Below are 27,943 nucleotides of genomic sequence, written 5' to 3'. Positions count from 1 at the left end.
AGAGCCACAGGAGGGGGGGCCCCAGATTTTCCTTAAAAGCTTTGCTGAGATCACTAGGCTGACCCCTAAACCCACACATGTGTGGGGTAGAGTTAGTGCAGTCTAGCTGAAGGGAAAAAACTGATTGGAATTGTTCAAAGACAGAGTTTGCAGTTTGAGTGCAAACAAGTTAATTGCCTGCCAAAACAAAAAGTAAACACTTGGAGGAATATAACAGAATCTAGCATCTCCGGCATGTAACATTCACAGTGTCCAGCATACAGTCCGTAAGTTACTCAACGTATGAAGAACAAAGAAAATGTGACCCTTTCTCAGGAGGAGACCAGTGGAGACCAACCCTGAAACAACCTTCATGTTGAAACTACCATGCAATAAATTGATAGGTATGTTTGTGAATTTGGACACTCAAGTTCTCTCCCAATTTAATCTGAATCAAATCAGTCCCCATCAAACCCTAAAAATATATATATATATTTGTTTTTCATAGAATATACAAACATCCTAAAATTTACATGGAAATATATAGGACCTAGAATGTCCAAAGCAATCTTGAAAAAGATTAACAAAGTTAGAGGACTTAAATTATCTGACTTCAAGACTTTCTGCGAAGCCACAGTAATCATATCTTGTGATTCTGGCATAAAAACAAACAAGTAGATAAATGGGATAAAATAGAGAACCTTAAAATAGATACTTACATGGTTATTTGATTTTTGACCAATTTGCCAGAACAATCCAGTAGGGACTGGAAAGTCTTTTTAACAGATAATACTGGGAGAACTGGATTCTCCATATTCTCATCTAAAAGTCAAAACTATCAAGTTTGTCCAGGAGAATGCGTTTGTGACTTGGATGTAGGCAAAGGGTTTTTTTCTTAAAGGATATGGAAAGCAATAAGAGCAAGTTGTTAAGTTAGACTTCATCAGCATTAAAAAACATTTCATCAGAAACGGTTAAGAAATGAATAAACACGTCACGGAGTGGAAGAAAATATTTGCAAAACATTTCTGACAAGAGGATTGTATCCACACTTTATAAAGAATTTCTGTAACTCAGTAGTGAGCCTGATTTTAAAAATGGGCAAAAGATTTGGATGCATCACAAAAGAAGATATAGAAGGGGCCACTGAGCAAATGGAAAGTGTCTGGTATTACTAGTCATCAGGAAAACGTAAATTCTGAAACCACGATGAAATACCACTGCACAGCCCCCAGAATGGCCTGTCATGGAAAAAACCCACATCAGTGATTGCTTTTGGGGGTGGGGGAGGGGATAACAGGGATTAACTGAGAAAGTGGCAGGAGGGACTTCTTGGCATGATGGAGGGTATTTAATAAAAGTAACAAAATGGTACCATTAAGATTTGTTTGGCACTATTTAAATGTTACCTCAAAAAAAGTGAACAGTGAACTCTAGTTAACAATATACACATTCTTTAAGTGTCTAGATTTGAAGTATCTGCAACTTAATTTTGAATGCATCAAACAATAAGGTGGATTGATAAATAGATATTGGGGTAAGGACAGCACGGCTCAGAGCCTTTATTGGAGTTTTTTGGGGAAGGAATGACAGTGCTGGGTAGATACGCTGAGTTAAGTTTAGGATTAGATAATTTTAGTGATTTTGGCCAGTCTCTGAGCTGTAGGGGTGGTTCCTAGTTGTCCAGTACCTAGCCTTAGGGTGATTTAGGGCAGGAAGAATATTGGCTTGGTGTGTGCCAGAGTTTTATTAAATCACACACTCCTTGGTGTGTGATTGGTGGATTGGTTGGTTTGTGTTTCAAAGTTAAGCTCTCAAGGCAGTTTCTTGCCATCTCTAGACCTGGGACAGGTAGCCTCTCCAGGATCAAGGCTCCAGATGCCAGAGTATCAAGGATACAGAAAAGAAGAAAATATAGTAAATACATGTTCCTATAAAAGTTTGAAGCTGTAGATTTCAAAGCATCATTCTGCAGAAGTATACCTTGAACAATTTAGGCTCTTAAGCCAGCCAGCAGTGGATATAAATCCTGGCTGTTATCTCAGTAGTTTGTGACCTTTGGAGTTATTTAACTGCTCACATTTGTTTCTTTATATGAAAATAATGGTCATGTTAATTCACTTAATAGGGTTGATATGAGTATAAGATAATACATATGAAGCACTTTGAATAGTGCCAGGTACATAGCAAATGCTTAAAATAAATGTCAGCAGTTTTTTCTTAAGTTTTCTGTAGCCAACGAAAATTTCTGAATCATTCACTTGTATCCTTTGCTGATTTGTTAAGAACAAGGTTGTTCCTAAAGCTCCTTTCTTGGTGATGGAGGGAAGGTTAAAAACTATCTGGAGGTAGGCGTTCTCTTCTTTTCCATTGCCCACCCCTCAGCTGTACGATGGTGATGAAGTGAAGTATACAGACACATACAGTATGTAGAATTATAGAGACTTTTTTTATTACAGTTATCAGCTCTTGATTCCTGAGCTGATATAAACTTTTAGCAAGTTTATATACAAAATGGAAGGACTGATCATTGTAAGTAGAAATAATTTTGGGTGGGTAGTTGCATATTATTCTGTAGAAGTCCGTATTTCATGAGTACATCAGTAATCCAGCTGGAGCCTCTAGTGAAGTTTCTTTTGTTGATGCCATTCTGCTAATTTGTTAACCCTTTAGTTTTACTCAGTGTTCGGCATTGCTTATATGGGTTTCCCCAGTGACAGTCTAGATCCTTACCCCTTTTGATTTGTAGAAGAAATACACTCTTTAGGGAAGAAGGTTGTGAAAAATAATGAATTAGTAAAATATAGTGAAGCTTATTGCTTTTGACACTGGTGGTTTGACTGCTGCAGAAAATTGTGCAAATACTGTAGGGACAGTACAGCTTGCTTAATGATTTATATGCTTCTGTGATATGAGCCTTCAAAGTCATCGTTTTTTTCTTGAGCTTAGTTCACATTACTTCTCTTCTGTCTCCTGATAGCAAGTATACAAATGAATATACATGTCCTTAATTCAAAAAGTATATTAACAAATAATGTCTGTTTGAACCAAAATGCAAAATGTTAATGTAGATGTGTGTCTAAAATACCTATACATACATATAGTTGGTAAATTATACACTAGATTTTAAATTATAACTTCAGTTTTCAAAGGTTTATTTTTAGGTGAAGAAAAGCTTTACTGTACTGATTTTGCTGATAATTATTGTAAGAGTGATTACTAGGGCAATTCTATAAGGATTTCTTCCAGGTTTACTACCAAGTCATCTGGTTAGTCCAGTGGTCAACTAATATACAATATGCCATACTGTTTTTTGGGGCAGTTTAGTGTCCCAGTGATTTTAATAGCTGTTCCAGACTCTCTTCCCCAGTTTTTAAAAATTCAGTCTATGTAAGCAAGAAAGTTTCAGAGTCGGTAATCTGCCTTTAAGAAATTGTGTTCCATATAAAGGATTGCAGGACTTTGCATGAGATTCTAATATAGACGTGCTTGCTCATCTGTTTGTGAATTGATGCACGAACAGCATTGTAGACGATTTATGATCTATTACATCTTATTTCAACATATATTTGTAATATTCTATGTTAATTGCATTGGTGAACAATATCAAATTTTGATCAGGCAGAATTACCTGAGACCCCTTTTGGTTTTTAACCAATTAGCATGGTATTTTTTAAAATTTTAAAGGTTTTAGACTGTTCTGAAGTCAGATAGTCAAATTTAGGAGATGTTGAGCTAATGTGTATGGGATAATGCTATCACTATAGTTAATTTTGTAGTTAATAAAGTGTAATACCTTCTTTGGGATATGTGGATGTCACCTAGCAAGTATTTTTATGAGTTTAATGTTTTCAGACCCATCCTTCTCTTCCTTACTATTTGTCAACAGCTTGATGTTGTGCCAGTTGATACGTTTCATGTTCGAGTAATGTATAGATGATTCTTGTGGAGTCCTCTTACTGTTGTTTAAATGTATAGAAACATAATTTAGTATAAACTTATGCTTATCAAAAGGCTAATTTATACTGAGTTCTATAACCAAGAAAATTCTGAGTGACATCAAGTTAGCAATTTGTTAATATTGGTTTTTTGTTTCCATTATGATTGTGCAGCTGAAGGACTAAGGTTCTTTTGAGGTCAGCATACTACCATGTGCCCTGAGTTGCTAAATTCTCTACCTCTTTTCTCTAAGACTACTATGAAACAAAATTTATGTAGCACATCCTGATATCAGTTGGCCTTTTTGGAGTGATCTCATCATTTACAAGTTAAGTCAATCTCTCTACTTACCTTTGGTGCTGAGATGATTGTCAAACCTAGATCCAAACCCAGACACTGAGATGATGCAGCAACAAGACTCGTGCTTACCAGGTTATCCAGGATATGTGTTTAGAAGGTTTACGTAAAGTTAACTATTTACTCAGAATAAAAATGTAACTTAAAAAATTATTGTAGACCCTTGACAGCACTGTATTTGAGGTGCCCAGGGATCCCTAGGTTTTAGTCACAGAAATGCTGAGGTAGGTGGTATGAAAGTAAAAGCTCAGCAAGCTCTTGGTGGAGTGGAAAGTGTTGCTAACAAGAGTGGGCTGGAACCCTGGCCCTGCCACTTGTTAGGAGTCTGAACCTTGGTCAGATATTCCTCTGAGGCTGGGTTTCCTCCTGTTTAAAGTGAGATCATGATACATAGCTTGCAGGTGATTATAAGGTCCATAATATATTTAAAGTCTTACATAGTACCTGACATGTAGTAGGTAGTAGATAACTTATGAAGATAACCATTATTACATATTTCATTGGTTTTAAGATGCACATTTTTTCACTTTGGGATGCATCATATAAATAAAATTGGAAGTTTTTCCTTTTAAGTTTAACACAAAATAATGTTTCATTTTAGATTTATTGAAATAGGGAATGTGCTAAAGACTTTTATAAACTAGTCGTTACAGTCAGTGCTATTTCTCTAACATTTTTTCTGCATTCGTTTCTTTTAATATCTTTTAGGAATTGTCCATACTTGCAGTTATAACTCACCACTCCTTGTGAACAAACTGAAAACCTGAGAGATCCATTTTCCCCACTGTTGTTTAAAGTATTATTATTTAGTGTGCCTAGGAATGTTGTGATCCATTTTTTATGCTATAAAAATATTAATTTAGTCACCAGATACCTTGCTTGCTAGGTGGTAGGTATACAAAGACTTTTGGGAGCCACAAGGTCTTGTACGGATTATTTTCCCCATAAATAAAAACTTTGGTTAGAAAGAATCTTTACAGAAGAGGGAGTGATTAAAACTGCCTGATTTAAAACCCCCTAGACTTAAAAATTGACCTGATTTGCTAGGCATACCTAAAGAATTAGTAGTTAAGTCAAAAGGTGGCTAGGAAGGGGCTGCTGACAAATGCTTGCGGAATAAAATAGGTACCAAAGGCCCATGTTAGATAGGACATTTTGCTAGAAGAGAATAAACAGGGCTCAGGCTGGCATTTTATTATCTCCTTTAGTAATGCCCAAAGTGAGCTGAAATGACGCAGAATAGGAAATAACAATCTGTACTTCTTATTCTTAGTTATCTAAGGTTAGAAGCATATCTTTTAATAGAAATGTCAAGACGACTTGACTTAAATTTAATTCTGTGGCAGTTTTCTTTTGTTTGATTTGTTTAATTTTAGTAAAAGGCAGTACATTCACATGGTTTAAAAATCTGTATGTATTTTATGTGTACACATATATACACATGCCTACAGAAAAACAAAACAAACATTGAAAACTTTGCCCTTCCCTGCCTCTCCCCACCTCAAGTAATGCCTCTTCGTGGCGGGAGGGGTGTGTGTGTGTGTGTGTGTGTGTGTGTGTGTGTGTGTGTGTGTGTGTGTGTGTGTGTGTGTGTGTGTGTGTGTGTGTGTAGCTTTCCCATATGCATGAGCAAGTACTTTAAGCTATTTTTACTTGTCCTTTTTTACACAAAAAGTAGCTTACTAAAATATTGTATATGTTGTTTTCCACTTAATACTTTATTTTAGAGATCTTTCCTTATCAATTCATAGGGGACTTTATCATATACTAAATAAACATAAACTTTTTTGCTGGTACTTTCCATTTTGATTATTATTTCATTGTCTGAAGTTCTTTTTTTTCCTTGTTTGTATTTTTAGGTAAAATTTTCAAATAGTAAAGTATACAAATCATAGTGCTTTTTTAGGATTAGATTTGATAAGTGCATGTACAGTGTATCAAGATAAAGAACATTTCAATCACCCAGAAAGTTCTTTCATTCTCTTTCCCCCTAGAGGCAACCACTGTTGGAATTTTTTTCATTTTCAGTTTATTTTGCCTCTTCTAGAACTTTATATAGATGGAATCATTCAGTATAGTCTTTCATGTTCAACTTCTCTTGGTCAAGTAAATATTTCTGAGATTCATCCATGTTGTGCGTATCAGTAATTCTTCTTTTTCCAGATATTTTGCTTTTCAAGATCTTTTGCATTTCCATATATGTATTAGATCCGCTTGTCAATTGCTATGAAAATATCTTGCTGAAATCATGATTGCAATGGATTTGAGAAAAAAATAGACCAAATATTATTAGGGAATTAGGGAAAATGGACATCTTAATATTGAGTCATTTAGTCTTTGAATATATTGTGTTCCAGTATATACCTAGGTTTATTTAATATCTTTCAGCAAGATTTTTAGTTGTTAGTGCACAGGTCTTACACATCTTGCATTAAGCCTTTTGTCCAAGTATTTTATATTTTTGACACCATTGTAAATGGAATTTAAATTTTTAATTTTCAAATAGTTTATTGCTGTGATAGAAATGTAATGGATTTTTATAAGTTGCCATTAAATCCTACAACATTGCTAAATTCACTGAGTTCTAGAAATTGCTTCAGAGATTTTCTATGTAAATAATTATGTCATTGTCAAGAAAAAGTGTTTTTATTCCTGCTTTTTTGAGATTGTTGACATATAAAAACAAGGTGTACAGTGTGATGCTTTGATACACATATATATTGCAGAATGATTACCAGAAGTTAGTTAACACTTCCATCCCCTCACATAATTACCTTTGTGTGTGTGTGTGTGTGTGTGTGTGTGTGTGTGTGTTGGTAAGTTTTAAGATCTGCTTTCTTAACTTTCAGATATATAATTCAGCACAGGCATACCTCACAGATATCATGGGTTTTGTTCCAGACCTCACAATAGAACAAATATCTCAATAAAGCGAGTCATTCGAATTTTTTGGTTTTCCATTCTATACAAAAAGTTCCATTTTTGCTATGCTGGGCCTGTTAAGTGTACAATAGCATTACATCTTTAAAAAAAACCCATAAATGTGTATACCTTAATTAAAAAATACTTTATTGCTAAAAAAAAAATGCTAGCCATCATCTGAGCCTTCAGTGAGTGGTAGTCTCTTTGCTGATGGAGAGTCTTGCCTCCACGTTCATGGCTTCTGACTGATCAGAGTGGTGGCTGCTGAAGGTTGGAGCAGCTGTGGCAATTTCTTAAAATAGGACAGACATTGCAGTTTGCCACAATTGACTCTTCCTTTCACGAACAATTTCTCTGTAGCATGCAGTGGTGTTTAATAGCATTTTACCCACAGCAGAACTTCTTTGAAAATTGAAGTGAATCCTCTCAAACCTGGCTGCTGCTTAATCAACTAAGTTTCTTCATATTCTAAATCCTCTGTTGTCATTTCAACACCCTCACGGCACCTTCACCAGGAGTAGCTTCCATCTCAGGAAGCCGCTTTGCTCCCCCATCAGAAGCAGCGCCTCCTCCGTGAATGTCTTATGAGATGGCAGCAGTTCAGTCACGTCTTCAGGCTCCACTTCTAAGTCTAGGTCTCTTGCTTGTTTCCACCACATCTGCAGTTACTTCCTCCACGGGAGGCTTGAACCCCTCATAGTCATCCACAAGGGTTGGAATCAACTTCTTCCAAACTCCTGTGAGTGTTTTTAATGGCAGCTGGAATGGTGTATTCTCTCCAGAAGGTTTTCAGTAGACTTTGCCCACATCATCCGAGGAATCATTGTCTATGGCAGCTGTAGCCTTAGGAAATGTATTTCTCAAGCGATGAGACTTGAAAGTCAAAATTACTCCTTGATCAATGAGCTGCAGATTGGATGTTGTGTTAGCAGGCTTGAAAACAACATTAATATCGTTGTACATCTCCCTCAGAGCTCTTGGGTGACCAGGTGCATTGTCAGTGAGCAGTAAAAATGTGAAAGGAATCTTTTTCTGAGCAGTAGGTCTCAACAGTGGAATTAAATTATTCAGTAAACCATGTTGTAAACAAAGATGCTGTCATCCAGGCTTTGCTGTGCCATTTATACAGCTCAAGCAGAGTCGATTTAGCATAATTCTTAAGGACCCTAGGATTTTCAAAATAGAAAATGAGCATGGGCTTCAACTTAAAGTCACCAACTGCATCAGTCCCTAACAAGAGAATCAGCCTATCTTTTAAAGCTTCGAAGCCAGGCATTGACTTTTCTTCTCTAGCTGTAGAAGTCCCAGATGGCATATTTTTCCCATGTAAAAAGCTGTTTTGTCTACATTGAGTCTGTTGTTTAGTGTAGCCACATTCATTAGTTATATTAGCTAGATCTTCTAGATACCTTGGTGCCACTTCTCTAGCAGCAGCTTCACCTTGCACTTTGATGACCTCTTTCCTTAAACCTCATGAATGAACTTCTGCTAGCTTCAAACTTTTCTTCTGCTATTTTCTCACCTCTTTTAGCCTTCACAGAGTTGAAGAAAGGGCCTTGCTCTGGATTAGGCTTTGGTTTAAGGGAGAATTGTGGCTGGTGATTCGTATCAGCAGTAAGGCTGTTTTTGCTCTCTTTTTTTTCATCATGTTTGTGTTCATTGGAGAGGCATTTTTAGTTTCCTTCAAGAACTTTTCTTTTGCATTCACAATTTGGCTTACCATTTGGCGCAAGAGGCCTAGCTTTCTCTCTGTCTGGGATTTCAACACACCTTCCTCATTAAGCTTAATCGTTTCTAACTTTTGATTTAAAGTGAGAGATGTACGAATCTTCCTTTCACTAGAACACTTAGAGGCCATTATAGGGTTATTAATTAGCCTAATTTCCGTATTTTGTCTCAGAGGATAGGGAGGTGGGAGGTGGGGGTGGTGCTGCAGTCAGGGGTGAGCAGAGTAGCTGGTAGGCAGAGCAGTCAGAACACACACATCTTATATGGGTGTGATTCATGGTTCCCCCAAACAATTACAATAGTAACATCGAAGGTCACAGATCACCATAAAAAATAAAATAATAATGAAAGAGTTTGAAATATTGTGAGAATTACCAAAACGTGACAGAGGCATGAAGTGATTGAATTCTGCTGGAAATATGACACCAATAGACTTGCTCAATTCAGGGTTGCCGCAGATCATCAATTTGTAAAAAAAACATACACAATATCTGTGAAGCACAATAAAATGAAGTATGCCTGTATTGTTATTTATAGTCACCATGTTGTACGTTAGATCCCCAGGACTGATAGCTTGCCTTTTGACCAACATCTCCCCATTTCCCCCATGCCCCTGGCAACCACCATTCTACTCTGTATTTCTTTGAGTTTGGCTTAAAAAAAGCAGTTTTATTTCTTCCCTTTCTAATATTCTTTCTTTTCTCTTGCCACTGGCCACAACCTCCAGTACAGTGTTGACTAAAATTGTCATTAATTTAAAATATTTCTTTCTAATGTAAACATTAAAGCAATAAATTCTTTTCGTCACCTTTCCCCAGTTTTTTATATTGTGGAGTCCTTATCATGTAAAGTATTTTCTAATTTATTTTGTGATTTCTTCTTTAAAACCTGTGGGTTATTTAGATATATGTTGTTAATTTCCAAATACTTGGGACTTTCCTAAGTATCTTTCATCACTGATTTTTAATTTAATTCTCACATGGTCAGAGAACATAATCTATAGGATTTCAAAGGTTTAAAATTAACTGGCCTCTCAGCATGTGCTCTCTCTCATTTTCTTATTAATCAAGGACGTCACGATATGTAACTTAGAAGTAAACTCAGTTTAGATCTCTGTAGATTATTCATTCATTTAACGTTCAGTTAACACCTAATAATGCAAACCATTTCTTAAAAATAGTTCGTTGATCTTTGATCATTGCCTGTTGACTCCAGATGATTATTAATCAGTTTCTCTTGGACCCCAGTGTTAAATAGAGGTGCCTCAGGCCTAAAGGGAAGGCAAAGGAGGTAGTACTCTTGTCTCACTCTTAGTCTGTGCTTCTCTTTAATGCCTACAATATAAATATAAATACCTACAAGGAATTCCCCATAAAGTTCATTCATTTATCACTATTTTTTGGGTCACTATTATTGTGCTAGATCTTATCTTGTCCTTTGATTTCTTTCAAAAACCACTGACTATACCATGGGATCCGTGGATGACTTCTCATTACATGCCATTCTTTTTTAAATGCATAATGATGAAAACTGATAGAGTTCCCTTGGGAGGTCTTGAATTACACGTCCCCATACACAAAGTCTAGAAGGGAAGAGAAAATTGTCCTAAGTTTGGTCTGGGTTTTTGAGTGATGTAATTTGAAAGCCATTTCTGGGAGGACATTAGCATTTCTAGAAAAATTTAGGCAATTTTCTAACCTCTTCTAAAGAACCAGGCACCCACCCACCCACCAGCTGATTGTCAGGCACTATTTTGCTCTCTTTTTAAAATATTCCATGTGCACTTGAAGAGGATTCTATAATGTCAGTTAGGTGGTGGTTGATAGTATTGTGCAGCTCTTCTATGATATATAGATTTTTTTTTTTTTTTTTTTGTAGTCTGTCCAAAGAGTTGCTGAGATTTCTCTGATGGCTGATTTGTTCATTTCTTCCTTTAGATCTGTCAGTTTTTGCTTCATGTATTTTGAAACTATTTTTAAATGCACACAGGATTGTTAATGTCTTCTGATGAATTGGCCCTCTTAAGGAAATGTCTTTTTATATTGGGTAATATTCGTAGACTTGACGTCTTATTATTTCTGGTACTATACTTTATTAAATTTATTGCTTGTATGAACTGTGTATTTCCACTCTTGTATTTTCAGCCCATCTATATATTATATTTTAAGTACATCTTTTTTTTTTTGTAGACATTTTACATCCTGTATTCATTCTGACAAGTCTCCAGCTTATTGGAGTATATGGTATATTTATGTATAATGTTATTGTTGATAGGGTTGGACTTACTCTGTTTTACTGTTTACACTTTACTCTGTTTTCAGTTATCATCTGTTTTTTGTTCTTTTCTCCTTTATTTCCTTTGGGCTTATTATTTAGTATTTCATTTTAGTTTTTTATATGCTCTTTAGTTATATCACCTTGCCCTTTGTATGTGGAAGGGAGGGGTGGTTGCTTTCCTGGTGACAGTATGCATGTTTAGCTTTGCAATAATGTAGTGGTTTTTAAACACCTCCTGTTGCTTCTACTGCCTTGTCATATAAATTACATCTGCATACTTTTAGAGTTATAGTTTTTTTCTGTAGTTGGTTGTCTCCTTTTTGTAGAAATTAAGAGATGAAAAGAATATTTTATATTTACTTACATACCTATACTTTCTAGTTTTTTTAAAAATTTCCCCTTGATTTAGTTTCCATCTGTTGTCATTTCTCGTCATCCTGAAGAACGTCCTTTAGCATTTCTTTGTGCAAAGTCTGCTAGAAGTCTCAGTTTTTATTTATCTGAACACATTTTTGTTTTGACTTCTTTTTCGAAGGATATTTTTGTTGATTATAGATTTTAGGTTGAGGTTTTTTTTTTTTTTTCCTTTTTTCTTTTTTCTTTTTTTTCCCATCAGCTCTTTAAAGCTGCTGTTCCATTATCTTCTGGCTTCCATTGTTTCTGATGAGAAATTGTTATTCATTTCTTTATGCCTTTACATGTGTGAATTGCTTTGGTTTGGTTGCTGTCAGAGTTAAACAGAACTGCACATTGTTGGTTAAAGGTGGTAAAAACAGTTCAGTAACCATTGCAGTAGAGATAAGATCTGAGCCCAATTCCAATGTGCATGGAGGCAACTGGGAGAATAAGGGAGTAGCGAGGGGATAATGAGTAGAGTCGGAAACAGAGTCAGGGAAGTGAAAAATTACCCAAAAAGTGGATAGGAGGTTTAGTCAGTGTCCGTGTGATTTAGGCCATTTGTGTGTGTTAAATGGCATTTATTGGAAGTTAGACTTCTGTCTTCCCTCAGAGGGCAGACTGGGAGAAGGAGGCCCTATTTTTTCCTGATGGTTGGTTACATTTCCAAGGAATGGTTTTCCTGTCCTCCACTCCTGAGTTGTAGGAGTCATATATACATTTCAAAGAGACAGGAAGGATTTACAGTTGTAAGCTTTTTAAATGCTCTGTGAAAAGGAGGTCAGGAGCCTATGGGCCAGTATTGGCTGGAACAAATGGTAAATGCTTTTGGCAGCCTTGAACTTTTCCAGACAGGAACTCAAAAGGGTCTGGGTCACACCAGGGACGAGGCATTAGGTTGCTAGAAGCGGTGTTAGTTTGGTCAAGTCTCTTACTGCAGGGGTTTAGATGGAGTCCTTTGTGTCAGGAGTTTTTATACTTCTCACCAGCTTAAAGATTTTCTTTTCATCCTTTGTTTTTAGGAGTTTGACAATGATATGTATGCCCAAGTATGTTTTTGATTGGTTGTTTGATTTGTATTTAAACTGCTTGGTATTCACTGAGTTTCTTGGAAGTATAAGTTTAGTTTTTCACTGAAGTTGAAGATATTTTAGGCATTATTATTTCAAATATTTTTTCTTGTTCTTGCGTCCCCTCTTTCTGGGACTGAACATGTTACTGAGACTGAACATGTTACTGAGACTGTTTATTTTGTTATTCAGTCTTTAATTTCAGTTCTGAGTAGATAATTTCTATTGATCCATCTTCAAATTCACCGACTCATCTGTCTTCTCCAACCATCAGGTTAATTTTTAATTTCCGATTTTGTAATTTTGAGTTCTAGAGTTTTCGTTTAATTTGTTGTTTTTTTTAATATACTACGACTTTGAAATCTTATTTAACTATTGTTCATTTTCTTTCTTTTTTTTAAATTAATTTATTTTATTTATTTATTGGCTGTGTTGGGTCTTCGTTGCTGCGCACGGGCTTTCTCTAGTTGCTGCGAGCGCGGGCTACTCTTCATTGTGGTGCACAGGCTCCTCATTGTAGTGGCTTCTCTTGTTGTGGAGCATGGGCCCTAGGCGCGTGGGCTTCAATAGTTGTGGCACATGGGCTCAGTACTTGTGGCTCACGGGCTCTGGAGCACAGGCTCAATAGTTGTGGCACACAGGCTTAGTTGCTCCGTGGCATGTGGAATCTTCCAGGGCAGGTCTCGAACCCATGTCCCCTGCATTGGCGGGTGGATTCTTTACCACTGTGCTACCTAGGAAGTCCTAATTTGTTTTTATAGTTTACATTACTCAGCTGAGATTCCTATCTGTTTATTAAGTCCTTGAACATGTTCATAATAGTTACTTTAAAATTCTTGTCTGTTAATTCATCTTGGGGGTCTGTTTCTACTGGTTGTTTTTTCTTTTGACTAGGGGGTAACATTTTATTTCTTCACATGTTTAGTATTTTGTGATTTTTATACTGGGTATTTGGGACAAAATTTTGCAGAGACTAAATTCTCTTTCTCTGAAAAGTGTTGATTTTTGTTCTAACAGATAGTTTTGGGTGACCTCAGAGTCCAGACTGCCTCTGAGAAAAGGAACAGCTGAAATCTCAGCTTAGTTCTTTCAGACTTTCAAGTGCTGGTTTTGAGCAGGCCTTCACAGTCTCTCCCACATGTATAGTTTTAGGGGTCAGGGCAGAGTTAAGTACTTCTGTTTTGATTTTTTTTTCTGTTTGTGGCTTCCATCATTAAGGGAGTTCCTTCTTTCTTCAGCCTTTCCGGCAGCCCCAAATCCACCCTCTGATTCTGCAGGTCCTTAGAACTGCTGTTTGCTGCTTAAGGTCTCATTGCCTTGGGTAGCTTACACTGTGGGGTGCTTTTGAACAGAGAGCCACACAAATGCAGCTCTCATCTATTGCAGTTCTCCCCATACAGAGGTTGACTTCCCTTCAATTTGTATCTGTTTTTGGTCTCTCTCCACTGTTATTAAATAGTGGATTTTATTACATTTTCCAATAGTTAATTATGTTTTGTTCAGAGGCTATCATTTTTATCCAAAGGAAGGTTTGCCTAATTGAGGCTATTCTATCCGCAGAACTTTCTTTCTGTTTTGTTTGTGTATTCTTTTGTTAATTGCATACTATTTCATTATTGAGGATTTGTAATGTGTTTCAGGATCTGGTAGGGCCAGTTTCTTCTTTGTCAGAGTTTTCCTGGTCATTCTTGTTTATTTTGATACATTGTATTTTGGGTGATTTTGTCTGGGTCTTAAACATTTTTTAAAAATTTCTGTTGCGAGTGCATCAGATATATAAATTTGGCAGAACTGATATTGCTATGACATTATCTTCCTATCTAAGAAACTGTATGTTTTTCTTTTTGCTCAGTTGATTTTTGTGTTCTTTAGTAATAATTAAAATGTTTCTTGGTGTAGTTTTGACATTTATAATTACATTTATTCTAGGTGCTTTGTATATTTTGTATTAAATTGATTCTTTAAAAAATTTTTTCTTATGTAAACAAGGAAAGTTTTTACTTCATAGAAGCAAATTTATTATTTTTAAATAAACCTTTCAGTTTGTGTGTGAGAGATTGTAATGACCAATAGAACTGAGACTTAAGTATACCCTGTGATGGCAATGGGCAAGTGGCTGAGTTAGAGTTGGGATCTAGGTCTGTCTGCTTCTAGATTGATTGCATGTTTTTAACAACTGCTGTTTATGGTTCTCTGATATATTTCAAGGTTTGAATAAAGCACAACTTAGGCTCTTCATGCCCTGTTACATTCTGGTTCTGGTGTCAGTTCCAGAGTTACTTGAGTGAAATGTTCATTTTAGTCTCATAAGAGCAGAATAGCCTCCTTATCTACTCTGTTATCAATCATCTTCCTCATTATTTTCAAAGAGAGAAGAGTAAGATGTATCCTGTTCCTTCTGAGATTTAAATTCATATTCATGAGACTCTAGAATTTAGTTAATTTTATTGTGTTTTAAACTACATGGTGCTGTATGTTTCCAGTAGATAGTTGATAAATATCTTAAGAGAACCATTTATGTAATGGTTTTTTAGTCAGTACATCTTTGGGAAAAAAAGAAAGATCTGAATTATCCTCCACTATGGCTTTTTCTGACTTTTATAGTCTGAGAAGTGAAAGTTAGAAGCCTGAAAATCGAGAGAATCTGTAAGATATCTCAAAAGCTGCTGGAAAGTGTCTAAAAGTGTGTTTTTGAAAACCATGCGTGTAACACTTACTGTAGCCTCCAAAGCACGGTGTGAAATGTTTCTGCAGCCCAGTGACTGTGCAAGAGGCCCTGTGGCGCTGAAAGCCTGAAGCCCAGCAGCCCACGTGATGTGTTGCCCAGCCACAGGAAGACAGCATTTTTCACCAGTGCCCTTTGAAATGCTGATGGTGTTAGCTCTGTAGCAAAGTATACATCTGGAATTTAACCAGTTGTTTAATTTTATTTTCAAAAGTTGTTTTGAAATATTTCTCTTCCTTTAAATTTTGATGATGTAATATGTAAGAAGTGGAATAGAGCTTCAGAAATTATCTTTTGACTCTGATTTTAAAAGTACGACTTGTGACCTGAGACCCCTTTGGCAGTCAGTAGTTTCATTCCATATGGTTTTTTAAGCTCCTCTTCTTTTTTCCTTTTCTTCTCTTCTCCCACAGATGAAGTGGTGGCAGGGAAAATAGGCAGACTTACCTCTGGGCTGCCCTTGTTCTGGAAAGAAATGTGGAAGAAAAATTTCGAGGTTTTTCTGGTGTATGTCTGTCAGGTGTATTGATGAAAAAAACTAGATATAGCAACTTTGTCATATTCATACTATCTTTTACGAATTTTTTGCTTTCATGTATCTTTAGTCCTCATAGCAATTTTTTAAAACTTTTAAGGTAGAGTGCTGTACTAGAATGACTTCAAGATTCATTTCCTTGTCCTTTATAGTATTGAGAGCAATAATAATTTTCAGTAAAACTGAATATATGTGTTCCAAACAGATAACCTGGAAATATTAACTGTGGATATATGTCTATTTCAATTGGAATTTTACCTATATTAAAAATACCAGTTGACATCCATTTTTAGATAAGTTTTTTTAAAAAACTGGATTATAAAAATAAAGCTGCTAGTAAGGCTAATGGCATAGGATCCTTTGTTGTAAGTAGAGGAAATTGGGAAAGGGAGAGGTATGATTTCATTAAGCTAGAGAGCATTGGTGTTCACATTTTAAAAACATAATCATAACTTATCTGGAGTCACATGTTCCATTTTATTGGCTTCCTTCATATAGAAAATATAGAAACCAGCACTCAATGCCTGTGAAAAAGTGAAGCAATGTATATTTTCTGGGTGAAGGAAGTATTCTGTACATTTTCCATGTTTTACATCATGGTAATTTGAATAACCATGCTTCCATGTTCACATCAATTTTTTGTTTTTCAATTTATGCACAGCACTTGCTCTGAAATTTGGGGACTGAGTACACCAAATACGATAGATCAGTGGGATACAACAGGCCTTTACAGCTTCTCTGAACAAACCAGGTGAATATTCCGCCCTCTATCGAATCCTAGAGATCTTGTGGGAGGGAGGGTGTTTTGGAAGACCTGTAGTGGGTTGCTTAGTATAATTTTGCGTAGGATGTTTCCTTAATGTAAAATAAGGCATGGCATTTAAAATAACCGCTTGCCAGTATTAAAAATATATTAAATGTTTCAGCTGATGTTTTATCAATGAAATTCTAGTTTTGAGTCGTCTTTAAATTATTGCATCCCCTAAAGAATAGGAACATGGATAACTATATTCTCATTTTAGTGTGAGGTTAGATTATAATCTGTTGTTGGCCTAATTTTTAAGTAGATATGTGACCAGTTTTTGCTAAATTTCTTGCTATCATCTAAATCTCATTTTTATACTAATAAGTACATAATTATTTACTGAACCCCTTATATGACAATTAATGCCAGGCTAACTCATTTTTATGTTATCTTTTTTTTTTAAATCACCTTATTCTCTTTTTTGAGCATATTGGTATTTGTCCATTTCATCTCATCATATCCATCACCATCTGCATTTCTGTGTGAGCTATAAAAATGTACCTCAGTACTCAGAACAGCCACAGCTGGGTAAGGAGTTATGTTAGTTTTAGTAAGTTACTTTTACATCATTGTTGGTATTTATCATTCTTCACACTAGTTCCTTTTGTTGATAATTCTCTCCCCTACAGAAGTAATGCCCTTAAAAGCCTCCCTAAATAAGAATTTGATTCCCTGAAGATAGAAGTTGACAAAAAGTTTTGGAAGTATAGCTATATGATACTTTTTTTTTTTAAAAAAAAGCATTTTTTCCCCAAGCGGTTATCCGTTCATTGACATTTGAGTCATTTATGTAGCATATTTATAAAAAACATACCCTAGTGCTGCTGCTTACTTGTATATGAGATCCATTAGATAACACATTTTTCTTCCTTAGACTCACTAAAACTAACTAAACGTCTGTCATTTCTTTCTTTATGCTCTTACTGTACTGATTTAGCCCATTTGAGTGTACATATTTTTTAAAGTTCCCACCTTCCTTTTCCCTTGCTTCCCGATAGGTCTCTTGATGGTCGTCTGCAGGTATCGCATCGAAAAGGACTGCCTCATGTGATATATTGCCGGTTATGGCGCTGGCCTGATCTTCACAGTCATCATGAACTCAAAGCAATTGAAAACTGCGAATATGCTTTTAATCTTAAAAAGGATGAAGTATGTGTAAACCCTTACCACTACCAGAGAGTTGAGACACCAGGTAGGAAAATTAGATTTTTTTCCCTTGTTTTAATTAAATGCTTGAACTTAAGTATATTAGGTACTCATATACCTAATTGACCCAGGGAAATTTTGATATAAAACTCTTAACAAGTTACCTTAAGTTCAGCATTTTTTTTGGTGGTAATTAAAAATACTTTAAAATTTTTTAACATATATTATGGAAAAATATATCTTAAAGGGAAAGATATGTTAGTTTCTTGGATTAGCATTTCATGTCAAAGTACCTATCTAGGAAATTCTAATCCTGCAGCTGCATCATCTGCTTAGGACTGAATGACATGTCTCATTACCTGTCTGCTGCACTGTTTTCAGTCATCTTGCTCTTTGCTTTTTTGATGTACTTTAATGACATTATTTGTATCTAAGCAGTTTGGTAAAACTCATAGGAGGACTTTCAGTTTACTTAGCTGTATACTTGAAACTTTCTAAAAGAATACAGCTATATTAAAAAAAAAATACCCCAAATCTGATTTTAGAAATCTTTCTGCAACCTTTCCAATGAGGATTTATGAACTTCTGTGGTAATATAATATTACCAGGATCACTTTGTCCCCAAACGTACAAGATAAATTGCAACTTGGAGATTTAGATTGTGGACTACATGGTAAATTAAAATCATAATCAGGTCTGTCAATTTCTCAATAACCAAATAATAGCAAATAGGTGGATCCTAAACTTCAAAAGTTAATCAGGCTACTTCTTTTTGTGTGTACATTTTTAATAAAGGTGTCCCCCTCCCCTTTGCTCTACTGTTAACTTGGTTTTCTTTCACTTTTTCAGTGTTGCCTCCAGTGTTAGTGCCACGGCATACTGAGATCTTAACAGAACTACCACCCCTGGATGATTACACCCACTCCATTCCAGAAAACACTAATTTCCCAGCGGGAATTGAGCCACAGAGTAATTACATCCCAGGTATTTTTGCCTTCTTAATCTCCTAAAAGTTGGGATAGATACAAATTTTGTTCATAAACATTCAGGTATTAATCAATTAATAAATTATGGTTTGGCTTTTTAAAATTTTTAGTTCTACAGACATAGCAGCACGTATGTTGTGCTAAAAATCAGAAAACCTCTATTTTAGTTCTTTCTCATCTGGGACTCAGTAGTGCTGAAAAATAAATGAACTGCATGGTTCTCAAATTCTGCTCTGTTATATTTTGTGTCCAGTAATATTCCATGATATGGAAACTGCTCTTTTAGTTTTTACTGTTTGTTAGAAGAACAGCTAATAATTTACATTTTTTTCTGTTTCCTTTTTTTTGTTTTTTGGGGAGTTTTTTCCTAGCACAAACTAAAGGTATAAGGGTGAGCATTTAGCTAGACATTGGATTTTTTAGTGTCTTAATTTTTTTCTCCTTATGTAATGTTTATCTATTCCACTTTTATGTTTATTTTATATAACTGAAAATATGTAAGGAACTTAGAGTTTCAACTACATTTAAAAAATTCCTTTAATATATCTCATCATGGAAATAATGTTCATTGGAGATAATTTTGAAAGCATAAGGAAAAAGGGGATTTTTAAAAATAGATAATTTTAAGGTTAGAAAGTGTTTTCTGATTATTTCAATGTTTTTTCTTTTATTACTATTTTAAAAGAAAGATTTAAAGCTTAAAAGAAGGTTTAAAGCTGTTTTTGGATAGCTGGGAGACATAAACAGTTTGAGAAGTTAGGAGGACAGGGCAAAGAGTTTGTTGTAGAGAGCGGGGGCTAGGATGAGGGGAAGCAGGATGAACACAGGGCATTTTGTAGGGAGGAGAATTTGACTGGAGGTAGTTATGTGTGGGTTGTGTTTTGGGGTGAGGGAATACTTAAGTCTCTGATGTGGGAATTAGTATAATTCAACAATACTTAGGAAACTGAGACGTAAGCATACACTCTTATAAGACACCTACCCAATAATTTTGTGGAAGGATGTTAGTCAAAATGTTTACTGGCTTGTGGAGATGATTGGGCTTAATTTCCCTTCATCCTTATTTGTTTAGATTTGGGTATTTTACAAGGTAGAAAATCACAAGTGGATTACGCCTATCTGCTTTTCTGGACAGTGGGGCTTTACCCAACTGACAGCAAAACCTTAGGATTCACTTTTTTTTCCACTGCGAAAGAAATTTTAACATTTCCTCCAAAACACTAGTACCTTAGTTGTTTATTATTTTATACATAAATAATAATGGAGAAAAATGAAGAAGGATAACGTATTTATCAGTTCAGTCTTTCTTCCTATTTAGACCTTTGAGACATGAGTTAAACTGGCAGAGCTTAGCTCTTTTTAATTTTATTTACTTTAACTTTTAAAATAGCACATAATGGTATGTATTATTCTTATTTTTATATTCTTTGTTGTTTGAGTATATGAAGGAATTTATTTTATTCTTTTATTAAAAACTTGGGGGCACTGACACTTAAAATGAAAAGTTTGATACTTAAAATTTATAGGGACTTCCCTGGTGGCAGTGGTTAAGAATCCACTTACCAATGCAGGGGAAATGGGTTCGAGCCCTGGTGTGGGAAGATCCCACATGCCTCAGAGCAGTTAAGTCTGTGAGCCACAACTATTGAGCCCCTGTGCCACAATTACTGAAGCCCACATGCCTAGAGCCCATGCTTCACAGCAAGAGAAGCCACTGCAATGAGAAGCCTGCACACTACAGTGAAGAGGAGCCCCCACTCACTGCAACTAGAGAAAGCCTGCGCGCAGCAACAAAGACCCAATGCAGCCAATAAATAAATAAATAATTAAAAAAAATTTATAGTTAGCTTATTGAAGAGATTGTAAAGAGTTAATGAGGGAGGCCTTTAAGCTATATCATTTAAACTTATTTTTCCTCCTTGAAATTATAATTGGTAAGATTGTATAGATGTTTTTTTTTATGTGAAGCTTATTCAGATAGTCACATGCTTCCTGAATACAAACATTTTGTTCATAAACCATATTGGAAATGACACATTAGAATCTTACGTATTTTCAGGAAGTAGTTTGCCTCAGTTTTGTGTAGTAGTCTGTGTTTGAATTTAATTTTCTGTCTCAAGCATTCAAGATTTACTGGTTAGAAATCATGGAGCAATGCACTTTTTAGTTAGAATTCAAGCTAGACCATTCCTGAACTGTATTACCATATTTTGCCCTATAGAACCTAATGTAAGATGTAAGCCTGTATTACTTTGTAATCCAAAATCTTGTGCGTCTGTGTTATGTGTCCTTTAATCATCTCTAAGTACCCATCCACGATGGCCATTAGGCTAAAAAAAAACTATGGATACTAATTTCTTTGAAACATACTGATCAGAACTGAGGCATCTTTGAAGTTATATTTTTGGCTTTTGGCCCAGAAAATATACATATGAGAATGAGCCAGATATGTAAATAATAGCTAAGAAAATATACACAGAGAGCTCAATTACATCACAAGTAAGTGTTAAAGATGCGCCTATAAGGTTTGGATCAGAACCTGAATTATAAGCCCTTGGTATCCAATATTGCTTTTTATAGTGATATTATATAACATTCATATGTTATTTGGAGTGATTTGTTGGTTATCTTTGGTAGCTGGGAGAAAAGGCGACGAGATTAAATTGAGGCTGTATGTGATTTGTTCTAAACTTTTTTAGAAACGCCACCTCCTGGATATATCAGTGAAGATGGAGAAACAAGTGACCAACAGTTGAACCAAAGTATGGATACAGGTAAAAAATATTTTTCAAAATTCCTCAGTAATTAGATATACTTTTTTGCCTTGTTTGAAACTCACTAGAGTTATTCATAACCCTTACATTTAAGAGAAGTTGGGACACATATCAAAAAAAGAATCTTTTATCTTGATTTAATCATATTTGAATCATCAAGGAGAGGACCCTGTTGTCAGTGAAAGATTAACATATGCTACTCTGCAGAATAATTTTTAGAATTTTCTCTTATTAGAGTAAATAAAAATTGGAGAACACCCAGTTACTTTTCTTTTTAAGTATTATATTTTGTGCTTCTGTTTAAAGTTTTAGGTCCTCTATGAATAAATGTCTTTGTGATGAAAGACTCTAATTAGCCCAGTAACAGATTTTCAGAGGAACTTGCAAGTAAGAGATGGGGATCAGCTTTTCAGTGCTCTTTTAACTTAATAATGAGCTCTGAATTATAGTAGATTGTTTACACAAAATACCTGTATAATTGTACCTGACCTAATTCAATTAATTAATATTTAGCTATCACCTTGAATTGAAACACAATGAAGAAAAGATTTGGATATGTAATAAATATTACACGTATCAAAGCTTTAAAACAGTTTTTATGTAATAAAATGTATATAACCCATCAGAACTAATAGGTTACCAGTGAAATAGCTGTGATGTCATTGTTGTAATTGTATGTTTTGATTTATTCCACTGTGGTTATATCTTAAGGACTGGACACCTTAATATCACAACCTGCCATATTACAGCATCAGCTTTTCTACACAGTTTATATTAAAGCATTCTGCAGTTATGATAATCTAAGTTAATTTTTACATGGTGGGGGCTGGGGTGGTTGGCTTTTACAATATTTCTGTTGTTTGAAGTCTTCCATTATTCACACTCCCAGGTAGAGAAGCTTCTGCTACAGCTAATCATACTTAGCGCCTTTCAAAATAGTAGATAACCAAGAAAAGTAGATGATGATCATTGGAAATAACATATTGTACGTTTTTGTTTTTGGTTTTTTTGGCCGCAAGGCTTGTGGGAATCATAGTTCCTTGCCCTCACCAGTGAAAGCACAGAGTCCTAACCACTGGACATCCAGGGAATTCCACATATTGTACATCTTAATGTAAAGGTCTTACTGCAAATGACATTTGGCTTTCCAAATACGTCTTCCTAACATGGACGTGGGTCAAAGAACTGTGTTTCTAAATCAGCCGTGTTTCTTTTTGCGCCATGATGGACAGTTGCTGCTGTGACATGTAGAAGTGAATGCCAATAAAAATATGCCTTGATGACATCATTAATCATCAGGGAAATGCAAGTCAAAACCATAATGACATATCACTTCACACCCTCTGGAATGGCTATAATCAAAAAAGGATTTTAACAAGTCTTGATGAAGATAGAAGTTGGAGTCTTCATATGTTTCTAGTGGGAATGTAAAATGGTTCAGTTACCTTGGAATAACAATACGACTCAGCAATTTCACCCAAGAAAATTGAAAACATGTCCAGACTAAACTCGTGCACAAATGTTCATGTAAGCATTATTCATAGTAGTCCAAAAGTGGAAACAACCCAAATTGTCCTTCAGATGATTAATGGATAAATTAAGTGAGTTATATCCATATGTTGGAATATTATTCAGCCGTATAAAGGAATGAAGTACTGATGCATGCTGCAATGCGGATGAACCTTGAAAGCATTATATTAGGTGAAAGAAGCCAGGCACAGAAGGCCATAAGGATTCCAATTAGTGCACACACGCCTGTTCTGTACTATAGCTGAAACATGGGAGGAGCAATGAGATGAATAGAATCACTGGTTGTGGTAATGGCCAAAATCTAAAATAAGCTGACTCAGTAAGCTAAAATGAATTCAGTGTTTTGGGGCTAGCTTGAACATAACCTAATATTTCTGTTTTAGTGGGGGAAATGTTACTGTCTTTTTCGAAATGACACATTTAAAATTGTTTACTGTAATGACAGTGACAGTGAATATTTGATTCATGAGATGCTAAAGGTTGGTTTAAGTATCAGTCTTCTCCCTGCTGTCTGTTGTTCTCTCAGTGCCATGGCAGGAATTTTCTGACAGTTGTCGGGTCCCAGTCTAGAACAAAATTAGCCTCTCTCTAAACTCTGGTCCATAGTTTCCCTGAGGGAAGGACATAATTAAATTGATCTTTCAAGACCTGCTGAACTAGAAGGAGTTAATATTTTTTAGAAGGGTAACCAGGAGGGACAGTCCAGTGGTTAGGACTCCACTTCTTCTGCAGGAGGCACAGGTTCAATCCCTGGTCAGGGAACTAAGCCAAACTAAGCTTTGGCAAGCCATGAGGCCAAAAAAATTTTTAAAAAAATAAAAAATAAAAGGGTAACCAGAGGACAAATAGAGCAGAATACAGAACTATATGAACCTAGCACCTGTTATTTTTTGCTTTGCCTTGGGTGTGGGTTTTTTTTTGTGGGTTTTTTTTTTGTTTTGTTTTGTTTTTAATTTCTCTGGTCAAGCCTTCATTACTTAAAGTTTGTGGACATTAAGGATAAGGCTGAACATCACAAGAAATATAAGTTTGATTTAGTTTTAATGTTTTCTTCATATAAGCCAGTCGTTTTGTGTGCCCCTAGACAAGATAAACATACCTCGCTTAGGAGGCAGCTTCTCTAACCAAATGCATGGCAGCAGGATAGCGTGGTTGGACTCTGAACTAGACGACCTGAGCTTGAATTGTCCCTCTACTAGATACTAGCTAGATGGCCTAGGCACATGGCTTCTTTATCTGTAAATTAGGGATAATTATAGTATCTAACTAATAGGGTTGTTAGCAGTTAATTTTTGTAAAGCAGTTAAATGTTCCTAACGCATAGTAAATACCATAGGAGTATATTTAAGGAAAATATAAAAGGACGAATTAACCACTAAGAAAAAGAAAGTTGATTGCATGAAAATTAGAGGTAAATTGAGGGGTTGAAATCCAGAAGCAGAAGCAGTTCATCTTCATGATTAGGATCTTCTCAGTAAAATAAGAAGGTAAGGTTATTTGTCAAGAACGAAGGGTCAGGTTTGAGAACTTTAAGGTAGTGGTCTTATTGGCTATGCCATCTCTGCAGTGTTTTATAATTTTTAGCATAGATATATAGCATATCTGTCATTAGATGCATTCTTCACTATTTTAACCTTTTAGTGCTATTATAAATGTTTATTTTTCAGTTTTATTTTTAATTGCTCCTAGGATATAGAATAAAATTTGATTTTTGTATGTTGGTCTTTTCTCCTGAACTTTGCTAAAATCACTTTTTGTGTCTAGTGTTCTGTAGATGCCTAAGATTTTCTGTATACACTACCTTGTCATCTCTTATAAAAAGACAGTTTTATTTCTTGCTTTCTTTGTTTTCTCTCCTGGCTAAGACCTGCAGTAAACTGTTGAATAGAAATACTAAGCGTGGATATTTTTGCATTGTTTTTGACCATAGGGGGAATACAGTTAATAATTCCCCTAATAAGTAATTGTAGATTTTTAATAGATTATCTTTGTCAGATTGAGGATTTTCCTTTTTATTCTTAGTGTTCTGAGTGTTTGTAATGAATGACTGTGGGATTTTGTTTGTCCTTTTTCTACATCTGTTGAGAGGGTCATACAGTTTTACTCTTTTTGAAGTGAATTCCATCAGATGATTTTTCTGATAACAAACCAATTTTGACCTTATTTGGTTATGACAAATTACGCTCCTAGAATATTTTTGGATTTGATTTGCTAATGTTTTTAAAAGGATTTTCACATCTATGTTTATGAGAGATGTTGGTCTTTAGTTTTCTTGTAATGCTTTTCTGTAGTTTCAATATCATAGTAATGGTGGGCTCAAAATACAATAGACGAGGTTTTCTAATATTTTCTGAAAGACTTTGCATAGGATTGGTATTATTTCTTCCTTAAATACTTGATAGTGTCTACCAGAGAAACCATCTCTTATAGAGAAGGGTTTTTTAAATAGAGAGTTATTTAGTTTTCAGTTTTCTTGTGTTCGTTTGGTAACTCGTGTCTTAAAAGATATTTTGTTCATTTCATCTGAGTGGTAGATTTTATTGCTATAAAATTATTCCTAATATTCTGTCATCCCCTTGATGTCTGCAAGATCAGGTAAATCTTGATGTTCCATTTTTTACTTATAATATTGATAATTTGACTTTTTTATTCTTGATAAGTCTTGCAGGGGCTTTATCAGTTAGTATTTTTAAAGAGCCAGTTTTTGGCTTGTTAAATTTTTGTCATGTTTGTCTTTTAATTGGAATATTTAGTTCCTTTATAATTAATGTAATTCTTGTTAATCATTGGGTTTGGGTTACCATTTTGCTATTTCTTTTCTGTCTGTGCCATCTGGTTTTTGTTCCTCTGTTCCTGATTTCCTGCCTTTTTTAGGTTAATCAAATATGTTTATATTTGAATCCATTCTGTTTATTCTTTTGAATTTGTAGCAGTATCACTTAGCATTGTTTTCTCAGTAAGTGTTCTAGTGATTACAGTGTATATCCCCTACCATCACTTTCTACTTTGAAGGTAACTTAAGTTGTAATATTTTACAACTTCATGTGAAGTATAGGAACTTTACAACACTATAATTCCATTCACCTGCCTGTGTTGTTTGTGCTACTGTTTTCATATATTTTACTTATAAGTATGTGCAAACTCCCAGATGTTATGTTTTGCTTTAGACTTTGAGGTTTTTAAAAAATTTTTTCAAAGGACTGAAAAGTAATGTTTTGTATTTACCTGCATTTTTTTCCAAATGCTCTTAACTTCCCTTCTTGTAGAAATTTGTCCAGTTGTCTTAGCACTGTTAGTTGAAGATACTTTTTTTTCTTCATTGATTTACCTTGGTTCCTTTGTTGAAAATCAAACGATAATGTATATGTGTGTCTAAATTTTGGTTTTCTCTAAGCCACTTCATTGACTTCATTTCAGATAATCTGTCTTTCAGTTTTATAACTTCCATTTTAATATTCCATTTTAAACTCTATCTGATAAGTCCAGTACCTGGTTTATATGTAGGTCTGCTTGTATTAACTTTAAACTCTTGATTACGGGTCATTTTTTCCTGCTTCTTTGCATGTCTCATGTTTTTTTAGTTGGATGGTGGATATTGTGTATAAAATAATACTAGAGAGTAATATAGACAATAGTTTCCTTGGGAAAGACTGGCACTTTTCTTTCTCTGGTTGCTAAATAAGTTGGGGATCTAACCTCTTCCGTATGTTAGATGAGTTGGATATGTGATGATTTAATACTTAATATCAGATCACCTCAGGTTTGAAGGAAGGACAGTCCCCTAACTCAGCAGGTCTTTCAGGTATGAGTATGGTGATTCTGTAGGCTCTCACTGCTTTCCATCCTTGCCTGAAACTTGCTGTGCTACCGTGGGCTACTCAGCTGAAGACATGAGGGTTAGAATTGGCTAATGAAGGGGACCGTATCTGTGCTTGGGCATCTCAGATTCCAGTTGCCTGTGTGTGGCGATTAAAATTTCAGCTGGTTTCTCTTTTGGCAAGTGCAGTTCTGTGTGTGTCTGTGCCCTGACTTGGCAGATGCTCCCAGCAATGACAGTGGTTACTGCTCTCTGCTTATATAGGAAGAGCTCTGTAAACTACTTCATTTAGACTTAAATGGACCTAGAGTTTGGTGGTCACTTTTTGATAAAAATATAAATTTTTTAGTGTTTCTGATATTTTCTTATTGTAAGAGCAGTGGTTTTTCCAACAGTCTTCTACATTCTAACCATGAGGGGAGCCCTGTGGAAGTTACTAATAAAAACAAAAGAAGAGCAACTGTATTCTGATTATGAACAGAATTCATGCTTATAGGAAATTTGGGAATACCTAGCATATAGTAAAGAAAGATGAAGGAAGTATGTATTTTTAAACTGAAATTGACATAGTACCTGTATCTTTTATTTTTGCTTAATCTCTTATTTTTACCATTCTATATCAAATAAAAGTTAAATAGTATTTTACAGATTAAAATTATGATGCAACATTTTGAATTACACAGGACTTTATAATGAAAAATGGATGTTCATTATAAAAAATTAAAAAGCAGTTAGGTAAAACAGGAAACTTTAAATATTATATGTAATTCATAAAAAACAATACCGTAATGAACATCATAGAAAAATAGGTAGAAAGTGACAGAGGAATTTGCACCTAGGATCTCAGATTCTAGAAATTCTGTTCTTGACTGCTACACTAGACTTCCTCTGGCTCGTTTCAGATGACATGGGAGAAATACCTGCTTTTGCAATATATTGCTGAGGTAGGACGTGGTT

General features: G+C 35.2%; 1 protein-coding gene across 9 annotated transcripts in view; it reads left to right on the top strand.

Annotated features, from left to right (window-relative positions):
* SMAD2 (SMAD family member 2) overlaps nt 1-27,943 on the top strand; it is a 90,098-nt gene that overhangs the window by 41,787 nt on the left and 20,368 nt on the right. For 7 of the 9 annotated variants that reach the window (XM_057698124.1, XM_057698116.1, XM_057698117.1 and 4 more), the window contains 4 exons: nt 16,590-16,679; nt 17,732-17,925; nt 18,729-18,863; nt 21,565-21,639. In XM_057698124.1, the coding sequence (XP_057554107.1) occupies nt 16,590-16,679; nt 17,732-17,925; nt 18,729-18,863; nt 21,565-21,639 (494 nt within the window). The remainder of the gene's footprint in view (nt 1-16,589; nt 16,680-17,731; nt 17,926-18,728; nt 18,864-21,564; nt 21,640-27,943) is intronic. The other 2 variants (XM_057698125.1, XM_057698123.1) reach the window with 1 other exon arrangement.

This window comes from Hippopotamus amphibius, chromosome 11, assembly GCF_030028045.1.
Source record: "Hippopotamus amphibius kiboko isolate mHipAmp2 chromosome 11, mHipAmp2.hap2, whole genome shotgun sequence".
NCBI classification, from domain to species: Eukaryota; Metazoa; Chordata; class Mammalia; order Artiodactyla; family Hippopotamidae; genus Hippopotamus; species Hippopotamus amphibius.
Note: the sequence above shows the minus strand (reverse complement) of the source record. Positions and strands in the feature narration are given on the sequence as shown.